The sequence below is a fragment of the Parus major genome, chromosome 5 (genome assembly GCF_001522545.3).
Source record: "Parus major isolate Abel chromosome 5, Parus_major1.1, whole genome shotgun sequence".
Lineage (NCBI taxonomy): Eukaryota > Metazoa > Chordata > Aves > Passeriformes > Paridae > Parus > Parus major.
The window spans coordinates 51,136,298-51,161,220 of NC_031774.1; the positions used below are offsets into that span (position 1 = coordinate 51,136,298).

A 24,923-nucleotide genomic window follows, 5' to 3' on the forward strand; every position below is an offset into this window, starting at 1 on the left:
TTGTACAAGAGGGCCAGCGAATTTCAGAGATGCCCTATATTATCTATTTTTTTTTTTTCCCCTTAACGTTTCCGCTCCCCAGTGACGAGCGCCCGGACTCCCACGGCGGAGCCCGTGCCCCTAGCCCAAGAGCGGCTGAGGGAGCGGCTGCAGGGACCCCTCGCTTCCCACGGGCTGCCACCACCTGAGAAAGAGCCTGCCGGAGGCTTGGGGCCCTGAAGACACCTCAGCGCGTCCCGCTACCCCGCTCAGCCCGCGGGAACACCCCGAGGCGTGGCCGGAGCCCGGGCGGAGCGCAGGAGGTGTCTGGGAGCCCCGGACCCTTCAGGAGAGCGCAAGAGCCGCCGGGGGGCGGGGGCGCCGCCAGCCCCGCCCCCCGGTGACGCGCCGCGAGCTGTGACCCACGTGACGCGCGCAGCCAATGGGCGGGCAGGGTCTGCTCCCCGCGGGCGGGGGAGGAAGGGGGGCGCCGAGGCAGCCGCGGAGCGGGGGAGCGGCAGCGCGGGGCGGGCGCGGCGCGGAGCGAAGCGGGGCCGGCGGGGGCTGCGCCTCCGCGGCCATGCCGAATAAAAACAAGAAGGAGAAAGTGAGTCGTGGGGATCGGGAGAGGCCGAGCTGCGCGGAGAGGCTGTGGGGTGCAGGCCCCGCGGGGAGGAGGGGCCTGGGGTGGGGGGCGGCAGCAGCGAGCGGCGCCCGTTCCCCAGTGCTGGGAGAGCCGCGCGAGGGGCAGCCCCGGGTGAGGGGTAGCTCCCTCCTCCGCTGCTGTGTGCCGGCCTCCGCCTCCCCCCGGGTGCCGGGGAGGGGGCAGCTCCCGGCGGGGCCTAGTCTGGGGGTGCCGAGGCGGGGTCCTGGTACCGTCTCGCCGGCGGCCGGCGGAGGGAGGGAGTCGATGGAGGGCGGCCGTGGGTTTGGCGTGCGGGGGAGTGCTGGAGGGAGGGGATGAGAAACGTGTCCTCAGCCGGGGCTGGCTGAGGCGGAGCGGGGAGCGGGGGGGGGGGTGTCTCGTTCGGGGCTGGCCCGGGGGCGTTGGGGAGGGGGAAGGGATTATTTCCACGGCAAGATGAGGGGTCTGTCCCCACGGCTACTTGCCCGGGCCCCGTCCTGGAAAGTTTCGCTGCTGCGTAGCTCTGGCTGTAGTGGGAGTTGCGCTTGGGGGATCTCCATAAGTATTCAAGGAGCACTAATCGCCCCTCGGAGTCTTTCAGCTCCTTCTCCTGACAGAAGAATGAACCTGGCTTTGGCCCCGCTTTGCCTCAGGCTCCAGGGAGTGATTTGTCTGGCGGCTACGAAAGGGGCTTGCACAAGTTACGATCGCAGAAAACTTGTAAATCCGGCAGGAAGTTAGCTGGATTGCGCTTTATTTTGTGTGATAGGCAATTAGCCATGAATGGAAGTCAGAAACAGTGAAGTGTGCTGTCTGCCTCAGACAGCTGCTGCCCCTCTCGACCACTTTTGTTTGGCTTTTAGTTTGTCAACGTCAATTTAAAATTAGATGTAGGGAGGTTGAGTGTTGTGGTTAGTGGGGGTTGTTTGCTTTAACATTTTCCCAATATCCTTGGCACTTTCTATGTTGAAAACGTTGAAGCTTTTCACTTTTCTCAGAGTACCAAATCTCAAAAATGGGTGAAGGATTCAAGGTAAGTACAATGCTGTGAGGCAGAAAATTGAGTTGTGGGCCCACTTCTAACACTAGACTTTCTAGCCCTTAGAACAAACAAAATAATAAAGTATAAAACGTGTACTATGCTGATGCTAGTTTCAAAGCTAAAGGAAATATAAATGTTTCCGAACCAAAAAAATCAAACACAGCAAGGTAGTAGAACTAAGTAATTTCTTAGAATCACTTAGGTTCGAATACTTGCATTTTTTTATCCCTGCCTGTTTACCTGTGTGAAAGCTTATCTTTATAGGTGAATTTTGAGGCATAAATAAAATTACAAAGTCTTTCTTCAGACACCAAATATTTAAAGTGCCTTTGTAGAGACTTATAGTTCAATATTATCATCTTCCAGTTAAAGAGTATCATTTTTATTCTGCCAATTTTATTGCTTTCAGCGAGTGTCTAAAAAAGCCTGATTCCTTGACTTGCAAATCTATCTAGAGCTCCTTTTTTTAAAAAAAAACCTGAAACTGCAAACTTTTTTTTTAAGGAACCTGCAAAATCAGTGAAGAGTGGAAAAAGTGGCAAAGATGGACAAGATAACCAAGAACATGAGGTAAATATTACTAAAAGACATAGTATTTTTCACACTTACTTGTAGTTACTTCTAAAATGTGTTTTAAGTTTTTCTGCATTGTAATTTTAACATGACAGGTAGTTTTGAGGGAAAATCATTGTGGAACTACTGCCCTGGAATTTGGTAAGATAAGAGACAATGCTTTTAAGGAAGTCAGTTTTATTTAGAGTAAATAAATATTTGCTTGCTACAGTCTTAAATACTCATCTGTTTCCTTTTTTGGTTATGAGATATACATCTGTCTTATTTTCTGGTTTTACTGTGAGTTTTTGAGCTTCTCTTCTGTCGTTTTTAGAATCCTCTGTAATTCCCAGAGGTCTCTTCTCTCAAACTGTCGATGCTGGCATGTCAGTTAAGTGTCAGTAGCCCGGTTTATTGTCAGGAGACCTTAGGCTTAATCAAAGGCTGCCAGCTGTTGTGTTGTGTGGTTCCTTTTTATAATTATACGACGAACTATACAATTTTTTACTAATTATTCTGTTGATTTATTTAATTTTGCATTTCTCTCTGTTTTGCCCACCAGCAAGGCACAGCAACTTGAAAAGGGACGATTAAATCATTATTCACTTGCACACATTCATCCAGAAACTTAGAGTTAGTACTTTTGTTTGATTTGGAAATCCACTGTCTACATGAATTTCCTGAAATTTCCTTTAAAATATTCACAGTAGTTTGAGTGTAAAATGATTGACTGAAAAGTTATGTATTTCAGCCTCTAAACATGTCTTGATACTGAAGGATAATTTTGAGAACAAAAATACTCAGCAACTTTACTGTTTCCCCTGCTCTGAAACGACTCTTGGGGTAGGTGGGTTGGACTATTTATTGTATGCAGTTCAGTGAGTTCTCATTTATCTGCTGTGCAGAGCGAGTCATGCTATTGCCATAAATTAAAATCATTAAAACTTGTAAATTATGTGTAGAAGTATTTTGGTAAATTCCTATAAGAATGACTGAGTTTGGATGGAGCTACTAGAAAAGATCTTAGCTACTAGGGTAGCTTGTAGAATGAAGTGGAAAATGTATCAGTGTAGATGTTTATAGTGGTATAAATAGATGTACTTCATTGTGATGTGTTCTGTCTTTATAGTATATTGCTATAGTATTAAAAAGAGTCTCACTTGGCCATAATTTTAATTCCTGTGCAGTTGTAAGGCTTGTAATTGTCAGTATATTTGCAGTATATTTGTTGACTACTTATTTTCTCAAGCTTCTGAATGACAACCTTGCTGAAACCAAGACTTATTTTTTTATTCCCTCTTGGTACTTAAGGATTGAGTGTAAAGATCCCCAAGATAATAAGTGAAGAGCTTTGTATGCTAGCCAAAAATGTATATGTGGGTTTCTTTGTCATTTATTTCTGTCTTTGTAGACCTAGATTTTTGGGTTTTAAACTTGAAATGTGAGAGAGGTTAATGTCAATTGAAGCATATATTTTACTGTTCATACACTGTTTCTTTTGTCCATCCAGGTAGAATTCTCAATGAAAAATACAGTTCACTTGTCTATACTTGATCATATGTGAGCAGAGGCTGAATCGGAAAGGAACTGGGAATGTGACTGGCACAGTACGGTTCTCATTCCCAGTGGCCATTATTTAGTCTCGGTATAGTTTTGAACACCTCAGTGCTTGTCTCATTATCTTAATTAATAGATTAATTGCACACAAATAGTAACATAGACTTTGCATTCTAACGTGGCTGGCTGTAATCCTGCTGTATGTTAGCTGGTGCTTATATGAGCAGAAAGGAGGCTACTTATTAACATAGTGAAGATTGGTAAATATGGAAATATTCAGGAGCATGCTGTTAATACATTTTTAGGTTTCCTTTCTCTTTAGAAAAGGGTGTCATGTGTCTTTCTACTTATATTTTAATATGGCTTTTAAAAGAAATCCTTTTCTAGACTGTGAGTAGGTTTGGAAATATAACAGTTCATTTCAGCTTTTTGTTTCTCAAAATGCATTTAATGCATATGCATTTAATGCAAATGAAGTTAATGCAAATGGTAGATTGTAAAGACTAGAAACCGCCTGCTATTCAAAGAACAGGGACAACACAAGCATCAGCAGCCCACAAATACTTTATTTATAGACAGTTTTATAGCACTTAACTAAATTCATGATGCCATGAACTTCTATAGATAAAAAAGTACAACAGTTCTTAGTATTTACAAAAATGAGTATGTGTTTTTCCTGTCTTGCAGTCAAGGAAATGAGGTTTCAGTTGATGGAAGCTGTACAGCAAGTTTGAAAAGGGATTGAAATGATTCCTGGTATACCAGGTCCAGAATGCCGATTCTGAAAGAGGGTGAAAATCACTTAAGCTGATGGGTCTTGCATTAGCTGTGCATAGTAACTCAATGTAATACTAAAAAAGCCTTGCTACATGTGAAGTAACATGGATCTTCCTTCTGAATTACTATGTGGTCAGCTGCTGATGCTCGAGGAGAGAGAATTAGAAACAGAGTAGATGCATATGTATGATCTTCCATCCTGGTATACTTTTCTTTAAGCCAGTATATGGATTACAAGGTTGTTTAAATGGAAGTTGTGTAAAACTGGTTTTAAATTACTAATTATGTAATTGGCATTTATATATATTTTTAATATGTATTTTAGATTAGGGTGGTTTTTTTTCCCCAAAATCCTGCTTAATGTCCCCTAGATAGGAGGTTTCCTATTACTTTGATTGTCCTTCTCTTGTTTCCATCTACTGTTCTGAGTTTTGTGACACAGATCCCAGAAAAGCACAGTCTGTATGAGGTAAAGGCACCTTGTCCTTCTGTACCCAATGCCATTACTTCAGTTGCGTGTTGCATGTTGCTCGTTACTGAACACTTAAGAAAAAAGCTGTCTCGGTTTGAAAAGACAGGTGTCTGCTAAGGAAGGCAGGAGCCTCTTTTGAAATGGAAAATGTGAACCTCCTCATTCTGAATTATTATAATTTTGAAATTAAAGCGTTCTCAGCCAAACATATGAGAGTAGGAATAACATTTTTTTTATTAGTATGTATAAATAAAAGAAAACCAACTATAACTTAATAGGAAAATTAAAATAAATGTAGTAGTACAAAAACCACTGACAGAGTCAGAATGTAACTTGACACCCTGTTGGTTAGGGTGTTGGTAGCAGTCTGATTAAGTGGTGGCTGTAGTCCTCCTGGAGTGACAGACATGCTTTTGTTGAAGCAGTGATCTTGCAGAAGGGTGTAGTTTTCTTCTGAAGGTCTAGCGGTGATACAGAACGGTCTGGTTTTCTTCTGGGAATCTAGTGGAAAAAGGCTGATGTGGAGTTCTAAGTGTCAGATTATATCCAGGTAGGAATGCTTGGCTCCTCCCCCTGGGAGGAGCATCTCACAATGGGATGATATAATTTTATCAGTCATGCAGTGAGACTCAATGTCCCATTAACAGAAGATGTTCCCCTGGAGGGATAATGGGTCATGGAAGAGATAAAGAACATTGCTACACTTGGTTTTAACAGCTGGTAATAGAATACATACTTTTGGTTACATTTTTCATTGCAACTGAAGACAAAAACTAATATGGTTAAGTTCCTATCTAAGCTTATTTTGTAACCTGTTAGTAAACGTTAATAAATTAGACTAAATAGTTGCCAGAACAATTAGGTAGAACCTCCTATTTCATCAGTTAGTCCAGCATATTGGTGTCTTCAGTTTGTGAACAAAGGCTTAATCTGTTTATTTCCTCACTATGGGAGTAGTGACTCTACTCTGGTAAATTCTTGGGGCCTTTGTTTAACAGTGCCCAAAGACTATACTTGCACCAAAAACTAATACTGAAAATTAAATCCCCTGGGTGTGGTGATTGTCCATTCCAACACTTAGTACCTTGTGGACATATGCCCTGTGATCTAACTGACTTTTGAAGAATTATTTGTCAGCTGGATAAGCCTTGTTGTAGAGTTCTGTTTTGTCACAGGGGTGTGGAGGTCTCCTTTTGAGTTGAGGCAGTAGTAATTTATGGACAGTCTAATTTTTTTAGAAAAGGTGACTTGGTAATATTTAATGACTGTTGAAAAGCATGACCTTTTTTTATCTCCAGAAAAACCTAACCTAACACCTAAAATAATTCAAGTGCAGTACTTTAGCAGGGGTTTTCAAATACTACCACTGGGTAAGGAAGTTAAAATTTTAACCCAATATACTCTTTATTTCTGACTATTTTTTGTCTGTGGGAGAGCAGGTGCTAAAACTTCTTCTTTTCACCAGTCACTGGAACAATCCAAGACAATTAATTCACTACTGTGGTTCACCTGGAGGGATGGAAGAAGTGGCTGGTAGCCATTCATACAAGACAATAGTCTTGTATAAAACTAGGTGACTGGGAGTGATAGCTTCTTCTGTGTCTAGCTGGACTGGCCTAAACTGGCATGAAACTTTTAAATTTAATTGGTATTAATTTTCAATCCAGATGCTGAGTAGTCTGTAGAATAGAAAGACTATTTTTGTTGTTTGAGAAAGTACTGGCTTGGTGACTATCAGCAAATGAAAGCAGAAATTATAACTCATTCTTCTACCATGCAGAAAAGCAAACGGAAGACTAATGTGGTTTTGAGAAGCATGTGTGTGTGTATTATCTTGTTTCTACGTGCTGTCCTTGTTGATTCTTTCTACTTTAAAGGTATTTTGTTGTTTTTTTTCTTTTTAATACAGGCACATCAAAATGTAATAAAATGCAAATTGTATTAGCCATTTTTCTTGCTGTGCAAGAAATGGATTTATTGACAGCATGTGTTGCTGATGTTGGACTATAATCACTGCCGAAACCAATTTTAAAAATAATTTAAAATCTTTTAAATGCTGATCCATGCTTCTATCCTGCTACTGTCTCACAACCATCACTTTTCACTAAGTTTATTACTGTAATGGCTTCCAGTGCAGAAATTTTGTAAGGCTTTGTTTTCAAAGTTTTTCTTCTGCGCTTTTTGAGGTCTTTTTAATTTAAAAGATAATTTCTTAAGCTACTTAGCACAGTGGTAATACTTTTCAGTAAATGAAATTGCCAAAAAATTACAGAAATCTCTGTTGAATGAGCCGTCTTCAAAACACTACAGCACAAGTAAGGATTTTCATTTCATCCTTCTGAAAGAACCTCCAGAGGTGGCTATCCAGTTTTCCATGATCACCTTTCCTATATTCGCCAGCACATAGTGGGGAAAGACTGTCAGTATTCTCACTACTACTTTTAATGATTCCTGATTATATGAGCACATAGAATTGTCACTTCCATTAAAAGTAAGAAATTACAAAAGGAATGAATAGTAGAAGCAATGTTGATGTCTTTTCATGCCTTTTTTAGCTGAGATCATATGTGGAAATAACCTAACATTTAATGGAAAGCAAGGAGTAGACAAAAGCAATAAATCCAGCATTTTTTTGTGACAACAGGTTTCTGTGATCAGCAGCAGAAGTTATTTAGAAAGTTGAGTGGATACTCTCTATATATGCTGCTTATTTTTCTTATGTTTACTGTTTGAGATTTTCATTGTGGTGCTATTTACCCTGAGAAACAAATATACTTCACATTGAAGATGGTGCATGGGGACTATTACACAATGTCCAGTTTGAGGCTAGAATTTTCTACTTCAGAATTTTTTTGAGTTATATTTGAAAGTCTTGACACAAGTGCTATTTTGGCATTCGTTTAGGCACCACAGCATAGGAGGTTGAGGTTTGGGGATTGGGATGGGGAGAAAGTTCTGGAATTGTTTTCTCTTCCTTGTTAACATGTAGTAGGACTACTCCTAAATAATTTCTGGTAATACTTTCTTGTCACAGATAAATATTTATTCCCTTATGTAAAGCATCCATCATTTAGGTCTTTTCCATTATTGTTGTTCAGTTGTAGAATCATGGAATGGTTTGGGTTGGAAGGGACCTTAAAGACCATCTAGTCCCAATCCCTCTGCCATGGGCAGGAACACCTTCCACTAGACCAGGTTGCTCACAACTCCATCCAGCCTGGCCTTGAACACTTCCAGGAGTGGAGCATTCACAGCTTCTAAGGGGAAACTGTTCCAGTGCCTTGCTACTCTCACAGTAAAGAACTTCTTCCTGATGTTTAATCTAAACCTACTCTCAGTTTAAAGCCATTCCCCCTTCTCCTGTCCCTACATACCGTTGTATAAAGTTTCTGCATCTTTCTTGTAGGTGCCCTTCAGGTACTGGAATGCTGCAATTAGGTCCCTCCAAAGCCTGCTTTCTCTAGGTTGAACAAACCAAATCCTCTCAGCCTTTTTTCATAGCAGAGGTGCTCCATCCCTCTAATCATCTTTGTGGCCCTTCTCTGGACTTGCTCCAACAACAGCTCCATGTCCTTCCTGTGCTGAGGACCACACAGCTGGATACAGTGTTCCAGGTGGGGTGTCACCTGAGCAGAGCAGAGGGGCAGAATCCCTTCTCTTCCCTGCTGCCCACGGTGCTTTGGATGCAGCCCCGCACACGGGTGGTTTCTGGGCAGCCAGTGCACATTGCTGGGTCATGTCCAGCCTCTCACCCAGCAGCACCCCCAAAGCCTTCCCAGCAGGGCTGCTCTCCATCTGTTCATCCTCAGCCTGGATTGATACCGGGATTGTCCTGAGCCTGGTGCAGCACCAGCACTTGGTCTTGTTAAACCACATGAGATGGGCTCATTTCTCAAGCTTGTTCAGGCCCCTCTGAATGGCATCCCACCCTTCAGGTGTGTCAGCCCACGCACCAGTTGGGCTGTCTCTGTAACTCAGTAGCGCTGCATTTTGGATACATTACATTCATCATCTTTGAAGTGTAAGATTGTTCTTCATAGAAGCTGGTGTCCTTAACAAAGAGGTACATTTAGCACTGACAGGCATCTTCATCACATAACAACCCTAGCTCGGCCCTGGTTCTTCTCTTCACTATGTGCTCAGTGGTGTACCCCAGCTGGACAGCAGAGTAGCCAGTGCTTTCATGAGCCAGTCCCATGCAGTAATAGATAAAGGTGATCTCAAAACTGGTGGTCTCGCATTTGAAAGAAGACATATATAATGAAATAAAATTGAAATTTCAAATAACATGTCATCTCAAGTTTGAATCATGGAAGGACTATAAATAGACAGTGTTAAGACACCTTATGTAGCTTTCTAGGTCTATTAATTTGAGATTTTACTTGTAACATTAGCAAAACAGGATTTTAAACCAAAGCTGTGTATGAAGTTGAGATGTATTTTCTCTCAGTTATAACTGATACAAAATAAAGTCTGTGGGCTTTGGAGTGGGTTTGTTTGGTTTTAAATTGGTGTGCCAGCTTTTTTAAGAAATTAATTTGAAAACTAATTTTTTATCATGTCTTGCAGTTCTGATTTTCTTTCCTAGAGAGATTATTTTAATGGGTTGATATAACCATTAAAAAATACTTGAGTGTATACACCTTTAGGACTAAACAGGAAGCTATTTACTGAGTAGAGAGGATGGCATATGTGTTATTCTTAGAGCATCTACGTAACTCTTTGTCTTTAACTTCTGTAATTTTCCTATTTCCAATTTTTATTGACATCTTGGCTTTTTGGTTTTGGGAACTGGAATTTCCTTCTGTGTTCCAAGCAAGGGCATGTTAATACTGAATAGTGGAGGAGTTACCTTAGTGGCATTTGTTATGGAACTTTAACATTATGCTTTTAAAATTAATGGCATTATTAAAGTGTACCAAACACTGCTGTACACAAGTATTTTATTACCTAAAATGGACTGCTTCTGAAAAAGAGGATCTTGTGCCCTTCTACTTCTTACACAAGGCTGACAACTACTTGTGTAACATAGGAGGTGTGAGAACTGTGTGCAGTTTAGTATTTGCTATCCTCTGCTTCCTAATGCTGTTTTTAAGCTCTCTGAATCCTTACTGAATGGAAGCAGCACAGCAATGAAGGTAAAGGCTGTTCTAATCAAAAGGAGCAAAGTGACTTTGAAAATTGGATACCAGCATTTTGTTTACTGAAAACATCCTTTTTATCCTTAGTTTCAAATTGCTTCTCTTAAATTTTTTTCGTAAGAGTTAAAGCCTACCACTCAGAGAGTACTCGGATGTACATTAACACAGGTAATACAGAATTATTAATGTAGTTACATCTTAAAGAATACAAACAGTGAGAAAAAACAGGTAGCTATGAATTTACCCATATGTTCACAGACTAAAAACGTACCTTGTGTACATTTTCCCCCCCTCCATTTCATTTGAGGCCAGAATAAATATGTAATTGTAGAAATGGGATGGTAGGCTTTGGGGTTTTTTGTTTGTGTGTCATTCCCTGCAACAGGCTTAGAGGGGTATTCATAGAAACCAACCAACCAAAAGCTAGGAAAAAAAAATCCTGGCCTATTCCTGAATATGCTTCTTAAAAGATGACTGCCAAATATTATCATATGCTACACATTTATGGTGACTTTTATATACTTCCTCACCACTTCTCATTTTATCAGTCTGAAATACTGACACGTAAGCTTCTCCAGCGACATGTAAAATAAAAGCATGATGAGAGCCAAAGATGAAATTATTTGGTGTAACAGTTCTGTAGAAGCAGTTAAGGTGATTATTCATAGAATCATAGGATGGTGTGGTTGGAAGAAACTCATACCCACCTGCCATGGCGAGGTATACCTTCCCCTAGACCAGATTACTTGTCATGGACTATAACTCTCTCAAATAGTATCTAATACAAATAACCAAATTGGTGGGCAGGAGACGAAGTTAAAAAAAATTTCAATATGAGTGTGTGAAGTGAGAAGCTTCTATGAATAGATCAGGGAGCACAAAAATATGGACCTCAGTGGTAAAGCCACATGTGCAGTTGCCTTAGCTCATCAGTAGCTGTATATATTTAAATTTACAGTAGAGTGTAGGAGTGGGTGCCTAAAGCAAATGAGTTAGTGTGTGATTTCCTTCAAATATGCCAACCTTACATGTGTATGTGTGTACATGGGTATGTACATATATATATATATATATATATATGAAGAACAAAGATAGTTTTTGTTGCTTTGTTGTTTTTTTTTTAAAGGCTCATCAGAGAGAAATTATAAATGAAAATCAAGAACTAAAGTAATTTAAGCCAGACCATCTTTTATCCAGATTCTTAATCCTTGTATTAATATAAATATTTTAAAATAATACTTTGGACATTATTTGGTTTAAAGCTTATTTAATCAGCTAATTGGTGGTTGCAGGTAACAATTTTTTTTTTTTCTAAGGCCATTTCTTGCTTTGAAGTTTTGTGACAGAAGACACATTAGGAAACAAGGGTTGGCTTTGCTGCTTTTGTGAAGTACCAGGTGCTCACTGATGGTGGTGTTTTAGCAAATGCAAAGCAGTGTGAATCCACTGAAGTCTGAGCCTGGGCACCCTCTCATCTTTGCCAATACTCTGTTGACCTTGGACTGAAGCTCTGAGTGAACGGAATCAAATATCATCTTGTTGTTGGAGTAAACTAGTTAAAACAAAATTATGTTTACAAGAAGCAAATGGAAAACAAGCCTTATGCTACTAATACTTAATTGTGAATGTAAAATTATAGTGTATTAATGTCAAGGATGCAGCACACTAAGCTGAAACGTGGGATTGGTTTGGTGTGTTGCAAGTCCAGTCTATTACACAAATCTGTGATGATACAATTCTTTAGAAGATAAAACTTGAGGTCTGTGTAGAAGCTACTAACAGGAAATACAAGCAATGCTTTGTGTTGTGAAAAATAAACAGCAGCAAGAAAGGCAGAAGAGCTTCAGCAAGTTGTGGATCAGTCTTCTAAACTGGTTTGTGACTGTAAAGTTTGTTGTGGGTACCCATCCACAGCGAAGAGGCCCAGATGGCCTTCACTGCTTGTGGGACACATCCCAGTCACTGACGCAATTCAACAGACTCCATGCTGTCTCTGGCAAAACACTAATGGAACTCCATAGTTAGACATTGAGAATAGCCAGCAGTAGCACTGCTGTATGTAAATGCAAAGTCATGGTTGTTAAACGAGTGCTACAACATAAATCTGTGAGTGCCAAAATATACAAACTTTGCCATTACTATCCTGTTGAAAAGATAATATTTTTGTTTATCATTATAACAGCACAGATCCTCAAAGCTTTAGGATGCAGCTCTTGCTGTAATAAAGCACATAGTAAGTTATGCTGAGATGTTACACTGGATAGTAATCTCAGAGTGCTTGACAATAATAAGTGTATTTGCTGGAAAGGGAGCTGCAAAGATCATTCAATCCAGGTATCATTCTGGCAAATGATATTGTTGAGGAAAAACAATAGACATCTAAATTGCCATCTGTGTGAAACCGCCCAAAGCCTTCAGCACCATAAGCTGCCTCTCCAGAGACTCCTCCCTAAGTTGTCTGTACAAACTGGCTTGTGATGGTAAAACTAATGAACAATAATGGCATAGTAGCAAGAATCCTTAACAAAGAACTTCAGACACATCTGGTGTCCAGAATGGTACCCTGCAAACTTGTTTCCCTGTTTTTCTGCTGTTTTCATCTATGTTGTTTATGGATCAGTGTTTCCTTTTTTATATCCAGTATACTCCATATCAAGCTTTGTATAGTTTGTACTGATTCTCTGTATATTGAAAATCCTGATGTTAAAAATCATACCTACTTGCTCCATAATAAACTCTGCCAGTACTTGTATGTACTAGAATTGCTGCAGACTGAAAGCTCTGTCAGGCCTTATCTTTAATACCATTAGTAAAAAGAGTTTATTCTGATGTTATCCTCTTGGAAGTCATGTTGAATTGCTGCTGTTAACAACACAGAACTGCAATCAGCTGACAAATACTGCTCTCCTGGTTGTGTTGTCTTGAACAACTTTGCCTTTTTCCCAGCTGTTGATATCCCATCACCAACCCACTTCTGTAGGCATGGTGTGGATATATTTACCAGGTTGATGGTAGCTGGGCCATATGCCAGATACAATCTGTCCTTGTTCCTACCCCCAAACTGGTAAATAAAGATTTGCAAAGGAGCGAGCTCTGTGGTAGTGTTCAAGATTCTTGGAGTGTGCAGAGATTTTCACGCTACTTTGAAGTTACTGCAGAGGGGAAAGAACTACACGGAAGGTTCTTTAACTGCTCTCCACCCATTTTGACTCCTTGATCTTTGATTTCAGTTCTCAAGAGATTAAATTAAATTCAGCTTCTCAGCCTAATTACATTGATTATGTGTTAAACCTCAACCTGTTAGCCAAATTATTTTGGTTTGGTACATACTGGGCCCTCAGAGTTTTTAAAATCAGGTTGTTAATGTCCCTTTCATGTTTTGTGATGATCTATGTTTAGTTTCAATAACCTGTATTTCAATTTCATTGTAAGTATGTTTTTGATATAATCCAAAATGCTTTCATAGCATTCCGAGGCTGCCTTGGCAAGAAACAAACTCTTCTGGGTGCTGTAGATCAGACCTCTATTTATCTTAATGAAAAATAAGTCCATGGAGGCTACTTACTATACTAAAAGGAGGAGAGGGAAGGGATTAATGCTGCATTAAAATAAGCATTTTCCCTCTGCTTCAGATTCAGACTGATGATTCTTTTAGTGTTCTGTGCTTTTTGCTCTTGTATTTCACAGGGAACCTTCATCATGTATGAATTGCTACAGGGTACAGATTTCGTAGCCCAGAGTTTTTTCTCAAGGTTTTGCTGCTGCCATTGTGGAATGGTGTGCACATTGATACAAACTTGAAATCAGTGGTGATACTTCTTAGAAGGCAGAAACTTGCATATTAGCCTTAGACTGATCTATGTAAAGAAACACCATATAGGGTGCTGCCACCACCATGTTTCTTCAGGCAGAGGATCTCCATTGCCTTGTGATTAGGAGATCAGATTTTTGTCTAGTAAGTCATTCAGTTATCTTAATCTTTTATGACAGATGCACCAAGGTGATTTTACTGTCATTTTCAAAACCTCACCCTGCTCTTACTGGTTTATCTTAGAAAGCACTATGCAAACTTGCTGTATCATTATAGAGTTGACCCCACTCTAGGCTTGGCTTGGCTTGACTTTTGATTTTGTGGATCAGAAGGCTTTGTGTCCTTTGGTCTAATTCAGTTATTAGTGAGTGTGCTTTGAAAGGTAAGGTCAGAGTTCTTCTGGTTGCCCTTGTTTGTCAAGGTAGCTTAAATAGCACTTTGGAGAGATTATCAGAAAGGGAAAAACAGATTCTTCTGAAAGACATGGCATGCAGGGTGGATCCTCCTTCAAGGTCCCACCATACTCTCTTGTGTCTTAGATAGTTGTCCAAAAGTAAAAGTTGCATTGTGGGATGCTTGATGATTGTCAGTTTAATTTAAAAAGAAAAATCAATTGTAACTATAGATGTGGTTGCTCTACTCATATCTTTCTTTCCCTGGTCGCAAACTCAGCATTGTGTTCTTATCTTTACCTGCCTGTGTAATGTCAGAAGGGTGAAAGATCCAATTTTGCTCACAAGAGTGATGTCAAGAAAAGGAATGTACCACATTCTGCTTGATGCAGGATTCAAGGGATGAAGAGATGCAAGGGTTATCTACCTTGAACTGTTGTGACTGGCAGGAAACCTTCTCCCCACCTTTTACTCTCTTGAATTAATTTTAAGCTTAGTCCTGGGCACTGAGAAAAGTAAGCTGTATACTTTCAATTCTTAAAATGAGAATTTAAAAGTTGAATTCACACTTTGGCTGATTGTCTTAATGTTCATTGAAGTACATAAAGGTCTAACTTTTCAGAAATAAATTGATCAGAAAACCTGAGGGTTGTGTTTTAATAATGATTTGAAGAAATATTTTCAATGTGACATTTTTTTCATAGCAGTTTGTGCACATTTTTAGATGTTTATCAGCACTTTGGGAATTGAATGTGTCTGCCTATATAAACATTTGAGTAGGAGGGAGCTGTTTGCCAGAACAAGGGCAAGAATAGGTATTGCTTATTCTAGTCTTGAGAATTGATAAAAGGGTGTCTGCAGCTTGACTGTTCTGGTGTCAAATACATTGAACTGTTCACTGATGTAGCAGAATGTCCATCATTTACTCTTGGAAGTTGTGTCTGTGGTGGTTTGGTTTATTACTGGGGGGAGGAAGCTGAGCTTGGCTCTTCCATCTGAACTCAAAGGCACTGCACTGCTATAGAAAGTGTGTTACCTTGAAATCTTTAGCAGATGAATACACAATTGTTAATCTGAATTCGTTTACCTTTCTTTAAGAAATGTGATTAAAATTGCTGAGCTTTGTGGCTTAAATTGACTTAGCTCACTTTCCAGGTGCTCTTCTATCCAATGTTGTCTGCAAGCCCTGGAGGCCAGCTCTTTCATGGTAGCATCATAATACCAAGTGCAGAGGTCATTGAGTACAGCTGTGTGGCACTGAAATAATGGTTTAGAAATTATTCTAGCAGCTTTCTGGTATGTGCTGGCTGACAGGAGCATGACGGAAAAGCAAGGGTGATCATGGTAGGAAGGAGTTGGATAAATGGTCCAGTGATTCAGGGCTAGAATTACTCTGGAGTCATCACTTCTAGATGGGAAGTTTCCATAGCAACAAAAAATGCTTTCTTTCAACATTCTAATCAGAAATGTTACCCATCCTCTTAAATAACCACTTTTGGCTAATTTTAGAATTTTTATGCCATTTAGAATACTTGCTTCCCTGAGATGTGTGCTACCTTAGGGTACTGTAGTGTGTGCATGTGTGCAGACACATGACAGCACCTGCTAATTTGAGATGGAGAATTTGTTTGGGAATAGAGGAAACAGGAAAATAGCTTTTCCTGTTCCAAGTAATGAAAAAATACAGGTGGCAATGGAAAGTAGCCAGTTCAGAAAAACACCATTAGGCTCAATAGCAATATTGAAAGTACAGAATCCTGTGCAGTAGTAATGTTTATGAGGCATCTTAATTAGCATTTATTGCTTAATACTCAGTAAGTCATTGCTTCCTAATTCTTAGTGCTGTTTTTCTTTTAGCTTAGTCTATTAATATTTTTGTTTGTAATGCTTTTTAAAATTTCAATTAATGGATAGAAATTCTCTTGAATTTCACTTGTATTTCAGCTTAAACATTTTAAGCACTTAGTGTCTGAGATTAAAAAGTGAAATAGTCTGAAAAATGCAATGTAACAAGTATTAGTTGTACATAAATGCTTTCATTTTGCTGATGTAGTGTTTTTGGTAACTGGGACTTAAATATTCACTGTATTGTCTCCCCTTATTTGTTCTATAAGGCTGTATAAGGGGTTTTGCTTTTATAATATTAAATTTGCAAAATGGTCATCTTAAACATGTTTGATGAAACTTAAATGTTGCTTTCAGTCATCTTTGATATATTAAGTGCTGTATATATAATATAATACAATTGTTAATCTAATCTTGAAGCATGTATTCTTTCCCAGTCATGCTGCTAGAATAAAATTTGAATGAAATTACGTGGAGACTCAAAAGGTAGATATTTATGTATGGTAACGTTTCCATGCACACTGAATGTATACACTACAAGACTATGCAAATTGCTGATGAATAAGCTTTTCTAAGAATACTTTTCAGAACATGAAGAAAGTTGGTTTATCTTATTTTAGCAATATCTCTATGAAAATGCCAGTGATGTTATTTCATGCAGGAATGAAGCTGCTTTCATACCTACAACACTTAACAAAATTCTAATTAAATCAAGTCAAACTGCCAATGTACCAGTGTTACAACTTGATTTCCATCATGAATCCCATTCCCATCTGATTTTTTTTCCCTATTACTTATCTTGTGGGCACTTTCTGAGAAAAATATGGTCTTTCCTGTAAGGAAGAAGTGCCAAGGTGTATTTTAAGACATGTGTGCTTCTAGTTTGCAAATTTGAGAGACTTCTACAGCAAATTAAGGGCCTACAAAATGAATTACAATGATATTGCAGCAAGAGAACATTGTCAGCTGTCTCTATATTTTTAGTGTAGGTCACTAAAAGATGTTCTATCATTTTTGTAATGAATGTCATGAAATCATTCATATTTTAGAAGTTAACTATTGCCTCCTTTGAATCTGCTTTTCCTCCTTAAAAAAAAAAAAAAGGGAATGAGAAAGGCAGCACCACAAGTTCTGACAGGCTTTTCTTAATGATGCATTTTATTCAGCTTGAGAGAGAGCACTGTCAAGTGTAGTCAAGGAAATAACAGCAAACAGGAAACCTGTAGTGGGAACCATTTTTCTGGATTTATGTTATAAACTTCATACAGTGGTACAGTGACAATCTAATAAGGTTTATTACAGTAAAAGCAACTTGCTTTGAGTAGGCAGTAAACTACTACAAATCATAATGTATGTTTTAGAAGCTGTTAAAGCTACTACAATAGTAAGACTCACTCCTTTAACTTCATATCAAACCTGACTGCCCTAGCCAAGCTTAGGGCTCTGGCAGCAAGGGACAGGATGAATAGGCAGTGGAAGGTTCACCTTCTGTGCATAGACAAGTTTCTCTGGTCTCTTCGAAGATGAATGCAACTACCTAAGAGACCTCTCAGGGGCGGAGAGGTGAGAGTAGTTGCGGAAATACATTATTTGAAAATTTCTTTTCAGTTGTCTGGTAACTTCAAATAAATGGGCTACTGCATGTACCAAGGTGAATTATTCCCATCTGTATGAGGGCTGTGGTACAGAAATGAGTGCTGAAAAGATGAGCAGAACAATAGGTGGCAGTACATTCAGAGGATAATGGATACAATAATTTAATTAAGAACATATTAATTTTCAGTTATTTCTGTGACTAAAATGGCTTTTAAGAAGATTTTTATTTCTAAGTTCAGCTGTAATTAACTGCTTTAATTTCTTTTTAAACAGGTGTCAAACAAAAAATCAAATAGCACTCCTCCCCCAGCACAACTATCTAAAATCAAAGTACCAGCACCACAGACTGTAGTGAAGAAGGAAAAGCGTCAGAGTTCTTCAAGGTTTAATGTTAGTAATAACAGGGAGCTTCAAAAACTGCCAGCTTTAAAAGGTATGTCTTTCCAAAGCAGAATTACTGTTGTGGGGAAATTTGGGCGTGAGACCGAGAAGCATCTCAGCTATCATACTGCTAATGTGTGGACAGCATACATAATACATCAAGTAAGCACATATGCAGACTGCACATACTTGCACTGGGTGGTTTTTTCTTTTGTTCTATCTGCATTTGAGGACTTCCAGTATGTTGCCTTCTTGGCAATCAGTATGGCAATGTCTGTGTGACAGCATATTCACTCATCTCGCATAAAAGCAGAATACTTGGGCTCTCTTTGCAAAATATTAGGCATCTGTACTCAGTGCAGTGTGCTCAAATCTTGTTTTGTTTGTGATAAAGTTTCTCTTGACATTGTTAGAAGACCTGGTCTATCAGTATGTGTGGGTCTGTTTTTCCTGAGCATGGGTCAGGTATGTACTTTTTAGTACATATGAATTTTTCCTTTGTTGATTTTAAGGCTTTGTTATCTCTTAGATTTGTATTTACTTCCATCTGTGACAAAAAGATGATGATAATTGATGCCTTTTCTCTTACTAACCCAGCTTTTATCATCTTTATTTGCTCTGAAGGCTTATTTAGAGGAAACAAGAAAAAAAAGACAGTTTTGAAGTGCAGTGTGTAGTGCTTTACAGTGTTCAAGACTGGCAGTGAAAGCCTAATAGATCAGTGGAATACACAAGTAGTACTGGTGTAGGTAATGTGAAATTATTAGGGAAATTACTGGATTCTTTCCTCCACTCATCATTTTCTTAATATATTAGTGTTTCTTGAAAATAAACTATGCGTCTCAGCCTATCTGAATTATACTTCATTTTGTTCAGATCAAATTAGATTGCAAGAATTTCTCTTCACACAGATACTGTTTTTACAAAAAGAATCTGAAATACTGTCCATCATGTTAGTATAGCAGCCTATGCACAAGATGCTGTTTAATCTATTTCAAGACTAAACTATTGTTTATTTAGTTAGTTAATTTCAATTGATTTATTAAATTTTTAATGTGAATATTTAGCACCACAGATTATGAATAATATGTTCTGTCTTTTAAAGTGACATAGAAGGTTCATGCACAAGCTGTGACAACCAGGACATGAGTGACATATGCAAAAGACACTGTATTAAAGTAGTGATTCTTATAAGAAGTTATGCCTACAGCCACATTGACTGGCATAACCTTTTGTTCAGACTCGGCCACAAAGAAAATAATTTGTTTCTTGGTCCTATTTTAAATACAGTGGTTCTGGTAGTGGCTGGGACTGCAGCTCAGGGTTACCAGAACTGAGCATGCAATTAGAAGCAGTGTGGACAGAGAGCTGGAGATGGAAAAAATTAATGCAGACAGGACAGGGGAGAGCTAATTCATTCTGCAGTGGTAAATGTGAAGTTTAAGATCTGTTTCTTACTTGGCTGTGTTGCAGTTTAAACCAGTAGCATGTGTACCAGTGAAGTACAGAAGAATGCATGATTGTAGCTGGAGGAGAGAGGAGTAAAAAAAAAAAAAGAAAATTCTTAAAAATTGTCTGAGGTATTTTCTCAGAGCATTCTAGCACTTTTTCACACAGTGTACCTATTTGTGAAGAGATGGTAGGAGTATTGTGCATTCTAATTGCCTCGAGTCTGCAATCACTCCCCACACCCTCAGGTGAAAGAAATGAAAAGGTCTTGAGCTTCTTGGTGGATGCCTGATGCTGTGTGTATGTCCCCAGGCTGTCAAGGGCCAAAGCTGGTTATGGAGCACTGGTGCAATTGTTGATCTAGTGAGGAGTAGTAATTGCCACCTTTAACTGGTAAAGGTAGTAATAGCTTTGTTATCAAGCTGTACCCAATCTCATGGATCATACCAGATGTCTGCATAATGGCTGTGCTTACTGCCTGTGCTTACTCCTGAAGTAATTCCAACCTACTAGGGCTGCTGAGAATACTGTTGGGGCATGCTGTTCCTCTAAAAGATTCTTGATACTTGTCCCAGTGAGAGATACTTGACTTGATGTGCATTTAGTGGATCAAGCAAGTTAGGGAAACTTTCAACATCTTTAAGTGTGTTTAATGTCTGTGTCTGGACAGGAGTTAAATTGGATTGGCAGGCTGTAATTTAAAGGACTGAAATGATGAAAACAGGTTTGACTTCCATGAAATGCTGGGAAGAACATAGTGTTCCTTCAGGTTATCTGCGCTTAACCAGACTTCTGTTATTCATAACAGGTGGCTGTAGTACCTGAGGAACCTTTTGTCTGTAGTAAAACAAGAGATGTGTCTTTTCTTACAAATGTTGCATTGACTACTGTGTGGTGTGAGATACTTTATATGAGACTGTATTTTAAGCACAAAATATAGAATGGAGTTGTCTTTGCATACTTTAAAGTCCCTGTTAGATATGTGAAAGCTTGTAACTGGTAAGATATCTAAAGTCACCTTTCTTCTGCACCACAGGTCTGGAGATGAGGTCAGCAGATCACTTGAAATAGTGGGAGGGAAAGGAGGAGCTGCCAAAGTGGCTTTTCATCAGGATTTCTTATTTTTTGATCTTCAGGCATGTTGCAAACTTTCTTTTGGGTGTTACACAGAAGTGCTGCTGATAAGCTTCTGGAAATACCAGCATATTTGCCCTGGTGACTGGTATTAGTGGGGTATGATTTGTGAACATTGGAGCAATTTATTATTAATGTTACGCACCCTCAGATTATCCAGGAAATGGAGGAGCAGATAGCTCAGTGCACAAAGAAATGGAAATAGATTATGAATTAAGGAGCTCTGAGAAGAGAGCTGAATGTAGAAAAGAGAAGTCTCTGATGTAGTAGGTTTGTAGAGCATCAAGATCCATATATTAGTGAAGCTCCCTGCAGCACAGTGCAGTGCAACCAGATTTAGTTGGGTAGAACATGTAGTTTGCCTGCCCACAGATAACTTAGAAGTATCTCTGGAGAAGTGACTTCAGAACAGTGTCAAACATCTTGAAAAGATCTTTCCTATTTTCATCAAAAAAAATAAAAATTCTGTGGTAACAAACTTCTGCTTTGTTGATTTCTGCTTATCCAGTTCGCTTTGTTAGTTAACATTGGTAATACAGATAATTAAGTTACAGAAAATTGACTTTTGCTTTACATTGTTTATGAGGAAAAAAATTACTTACTGGACTTAAAGATGTGTTTTATTTTCTTGTGGTTTGAAAGCTTGCAGATTAATGCTTTGTTTATATCAAGTATAAATGGCGAAGGGATGCTTCAGCCTTTAGAAACTTAGCAGTTTCTTCATTTTTGATTTCCTGAGAAAGCAGATTGTAATTTAGGATATGTTAAAATTAGTATATTAAATACAAAATATTAAAATTACATTAATTTTTTTAATTGTTTACCATTTTAAAGATATGTTCTTTATGAAATAACCTAAGTTCAGTATTATTATGTAAATAAATTTTAGAAGTAGTGTATCCAAGCTTATGCATACCTGAGTACTGACACGGTGAAGGAGTTTGTGTTCTTTGCAGATGCTCAATTCAACTTCATGTAAGAAGCTTGAATTCATTATTACATTTTTGGTAATTTTTTCATTGTAAATGAGATTTTTAACTGTGCAAACAGGTGAATGTACTTGTATTTGTACGTTATTTTGCATGAATGTGCTGATTTTAGTAAACAGTAAGTGCAGTAAACTGTAAAATAGAAATGACTGTACAAAGTGGTGAAATTTTTAAGGATGTGGTCTGAATCTTTACAATATGTAAGCAAATTTCACAATGAGAATATTTAAATATAGTATTAAAACACCCTAACTAGGATAAAATGTTTTATGCACTGTCAAATACAGTTGTCACAAATCTAACTTTAACCTTCAAGTAATACTCATTAAAAGGAATGTTCTCTGCCAGTTCTAGAATAATAAATTTGAAAAAATAAGTTAGTACTACTTAATATTCTGAAATGTTGCAAACTTTCCCAATGAACATATGTTAGTCATGCATATGTAAATTTGGTCACGATTCAAAAATACGCTTTTTTGTAGCATTTTCGTATATACTTTTCTAAAGCTGGGTAAAATCCTTTTACATCCAGATTAAGGCTTCTTGGGATGTGGTGTTGTGATTTAGTTTGCGCATTTAAGATTGGGGTTTTTTGTTGGTTTTATTTGGGGTTTGGGGGTTTATTTCAGATAAAAGTGAACATCGTTAGATAAGGTAGAGGTTGGACATCAGCTTTTATTTAGATATACAATTCTGAATTTATTTTTAGTTACTATTTACCTCTTGGAGTTGGACTTTTTGATCACAAAGATAGGGATGCAGTATTCTTATAAAGTTTTCTATGAAGGTAGGAGCTTCATACCCTCATGAATTGAAGCTACATTGACAGCTGAGTACATATGTTGTATATGTATATGACTTTATTGCAGAGAAGTATAGAATTGTTTTTTTAATGTAGAATATTTGCATGTGATAGGATTAAACAGATTCTGGTATTTTGTTGTTGAAGATCTTGCCACACATTTTGATCAGTCCTGGTTTTGATCTTCTGGTGATGTCAGTTTCTACTTTAGCATGGTTTTAATATTAGAAATACTATTAGTCATATCAATTTGAAAAACTCAAAAACAACAAAAAATACCCTACCCAATAAAAGTGGGAGATGGAAAAGAAATGAACATGACAGGTCATTTTTCTGAGCACATTTCATGCAGAGAGCATGGTTCGTGGTTTTTTTTAAGCAAAGGCTTCAGAGCTCTGCCAAATTCTGACTCTGTTCTGTGTAAAAGAACATCAGGGTAGTGTCTCAACTTGTCTGCCTGTGATACAGGACTCTGATAGGGAGGCAGGCATTATTAAAGCTTTCCTAATGTTTTTAAGTTGTAAATGGCTGTCTAGGAGATAGCCTTGTTTTCATCGTCTGTAGAATATTAAAGTCTTATGAATCAAAATTGCAGAAGAGGTGATTCTAGTTTGAGTCTGATACCTAGAAAACAATTGTACCAAATTTTAAATGATACAACTATTGAATCTGTGAGAAAGGAAAAAGTGAGAATTGCTCAGGAGGTCGGAAATGTAAAATTATTGTGTGTTTTCTCAACTGTAAGATAAGTAAGCAAAACTGATACCAAGTAAATGGGAAAGCAAGTCAAGTTTTGTTCTCAGTACTGTAGAGAAATTCAACCATGAATGTTGAGAATTTCTACAAACTCATGTTGGAATATGTTTAAACTTAAGCAGAATGTGTTACCTGTTCATTTAAAAAGAGCATCTATTTTAATGATACAAAAGAGACTGGATGTGTGCAATATAATTGAATTTATGAGAATCATGGCACTAATTGACTGCTTAGGGGTTTTGATGCGCATTTTTCATATAAGCTGTTGAAATTGGAGATCTCAATGTTTAAGGTTACTTTCATTGCAGAAACCTACTCCTGTCACTTGTAATTTATGTAGAGAACAAATATGCACTACTTTGGCCTTTCCAGTTTAACTGTACTTCTTATGCCCATGCATGGCAATTAAGGAATTGTGTCCGGCTTCAAGGTGGTAGCATTCCTGTTTAGCTAAAAGTATTTTATGCAAAGTAAGATGGTAGATTAAACAAGATAATGCTGCTATAAAATATAATTTGCCCTAATACATAATTAATTTAAAAGGCAAGATACTGAGGCAAAACAAATTAATTCTCATGTGAAATATCAATGAACGCAGTTTCATGAAACAGATCATCCTCCTTTCCCTTTTATGTGATCTATAGTGGAGTAACTCAGTATGCTAAATGCTGTCCTTCTGATCCTGACTGTGTTTGTGCTTTTATATGTTTCTTTGGCAGCCCAAAGTTGTACTTAATTTATTAAAACAAAAAGTCCATAATGGGAAATACTGCAGAAGCTTGTTCTTTCCTATATCAGTATGGTTGTGTCAGTGAATGTATGTATTATATTATGCGAAGGAACTGTGGAGGCTCTTTGTCCTGTTACTTTAGCAACTTTCTCCTTGAACTTTGATCTTAAAAGCATTATCAGTATTGCCTAAACAGACTTTCCTGTACTGATTTTTCTTTTAAATGTTTAAAATATTAAAATTTGTGTAGTAAGCATATACATTTTTTAAACAAAAACCAGACAATTGTTTGATGTTCATACAGAAACATATGATCTATCAGTAGTTATAAAGTAATTAATATTAAAATATTTAGAAATTATCCAGTCTGAATTCCTATGTAGCATTTTAAAGATTAAGAAACATGATCGCTAGTGAATGAAGAACTACCAGAAAAAACGGTTGTAGAGGAAAAATACTTTGCTTGAGTGTGTGAATTCTTTTCCTTCAGCTAGTTTTACATGAAATCATAGGCTTGGATTAATGAGCCGTTTTTCATTTCAACTGCCCTATCAAACACCTACTCATTAGTCAGCAGCTGAAAGTGTTAGAAGAATGCACTACATCTGTCACTGGCAGCATTTCCTGCCAAACTTGTTTCCACTGAAGTTTGGATAGAATCCATAAAAATAGGATTTAAAATGTGGTATTGTCTTATTTTCTAGATTCTAACCTGTCTCTGAATTCAATTTAGATCTCTCTTAAAATGTCTTTTATTATGCCCTCATTCACAAAAGGAACGTTTTGTTCCATTACATAGATCCTCATTACAATCAGACCTACACGTTTTTGCTGCTGCACTGAACTTGGTTCTTCTTAAGACCTCTACAGATCAAACATTGATTTTATACACG

The 24,923-nt window shown here is 38.1% G+C and overlaps 1 protein-coding gene across 3 annotated transcripts in view; it reads left to right on the forward strand.

Annotated features, from left to right (window-relative positions):
• The first annotated feature begins 487 nt into the window (after positions 1–487).
• PPP2R5C (protein phosphatase 2 regulatory subunit B'gamma) overlaps positions 488–24,923 on the forward strand; it is a 76,865-nt gene continuing 52,429 nt past the window's right edge. Inside the window, exons 1-3 of one of the 3 annotated variants that reach the window (XM_015630694.3) lie at positions 488–586; positions 2,151–2,216; positions 18,063–18,222. In XM_015630694.3, coding sequence (XP_015486180.1) covers positions 560–586; positions 2,151–2,216; positions 18,063–18,222 — 253 coding nt within the window. In that variant the 5' untranslated portion in view covers positions 488–559. Of the gene's footprint in view, positions 587–1,109; positions 1,638–2,150; positions 2,217–18,062; positions 18,223–24,923 lie in introns of those variants that run through there. The other 2 variants (XM_015630695.2, XM_015630696.3) reach the window with 2 other exon arrangements.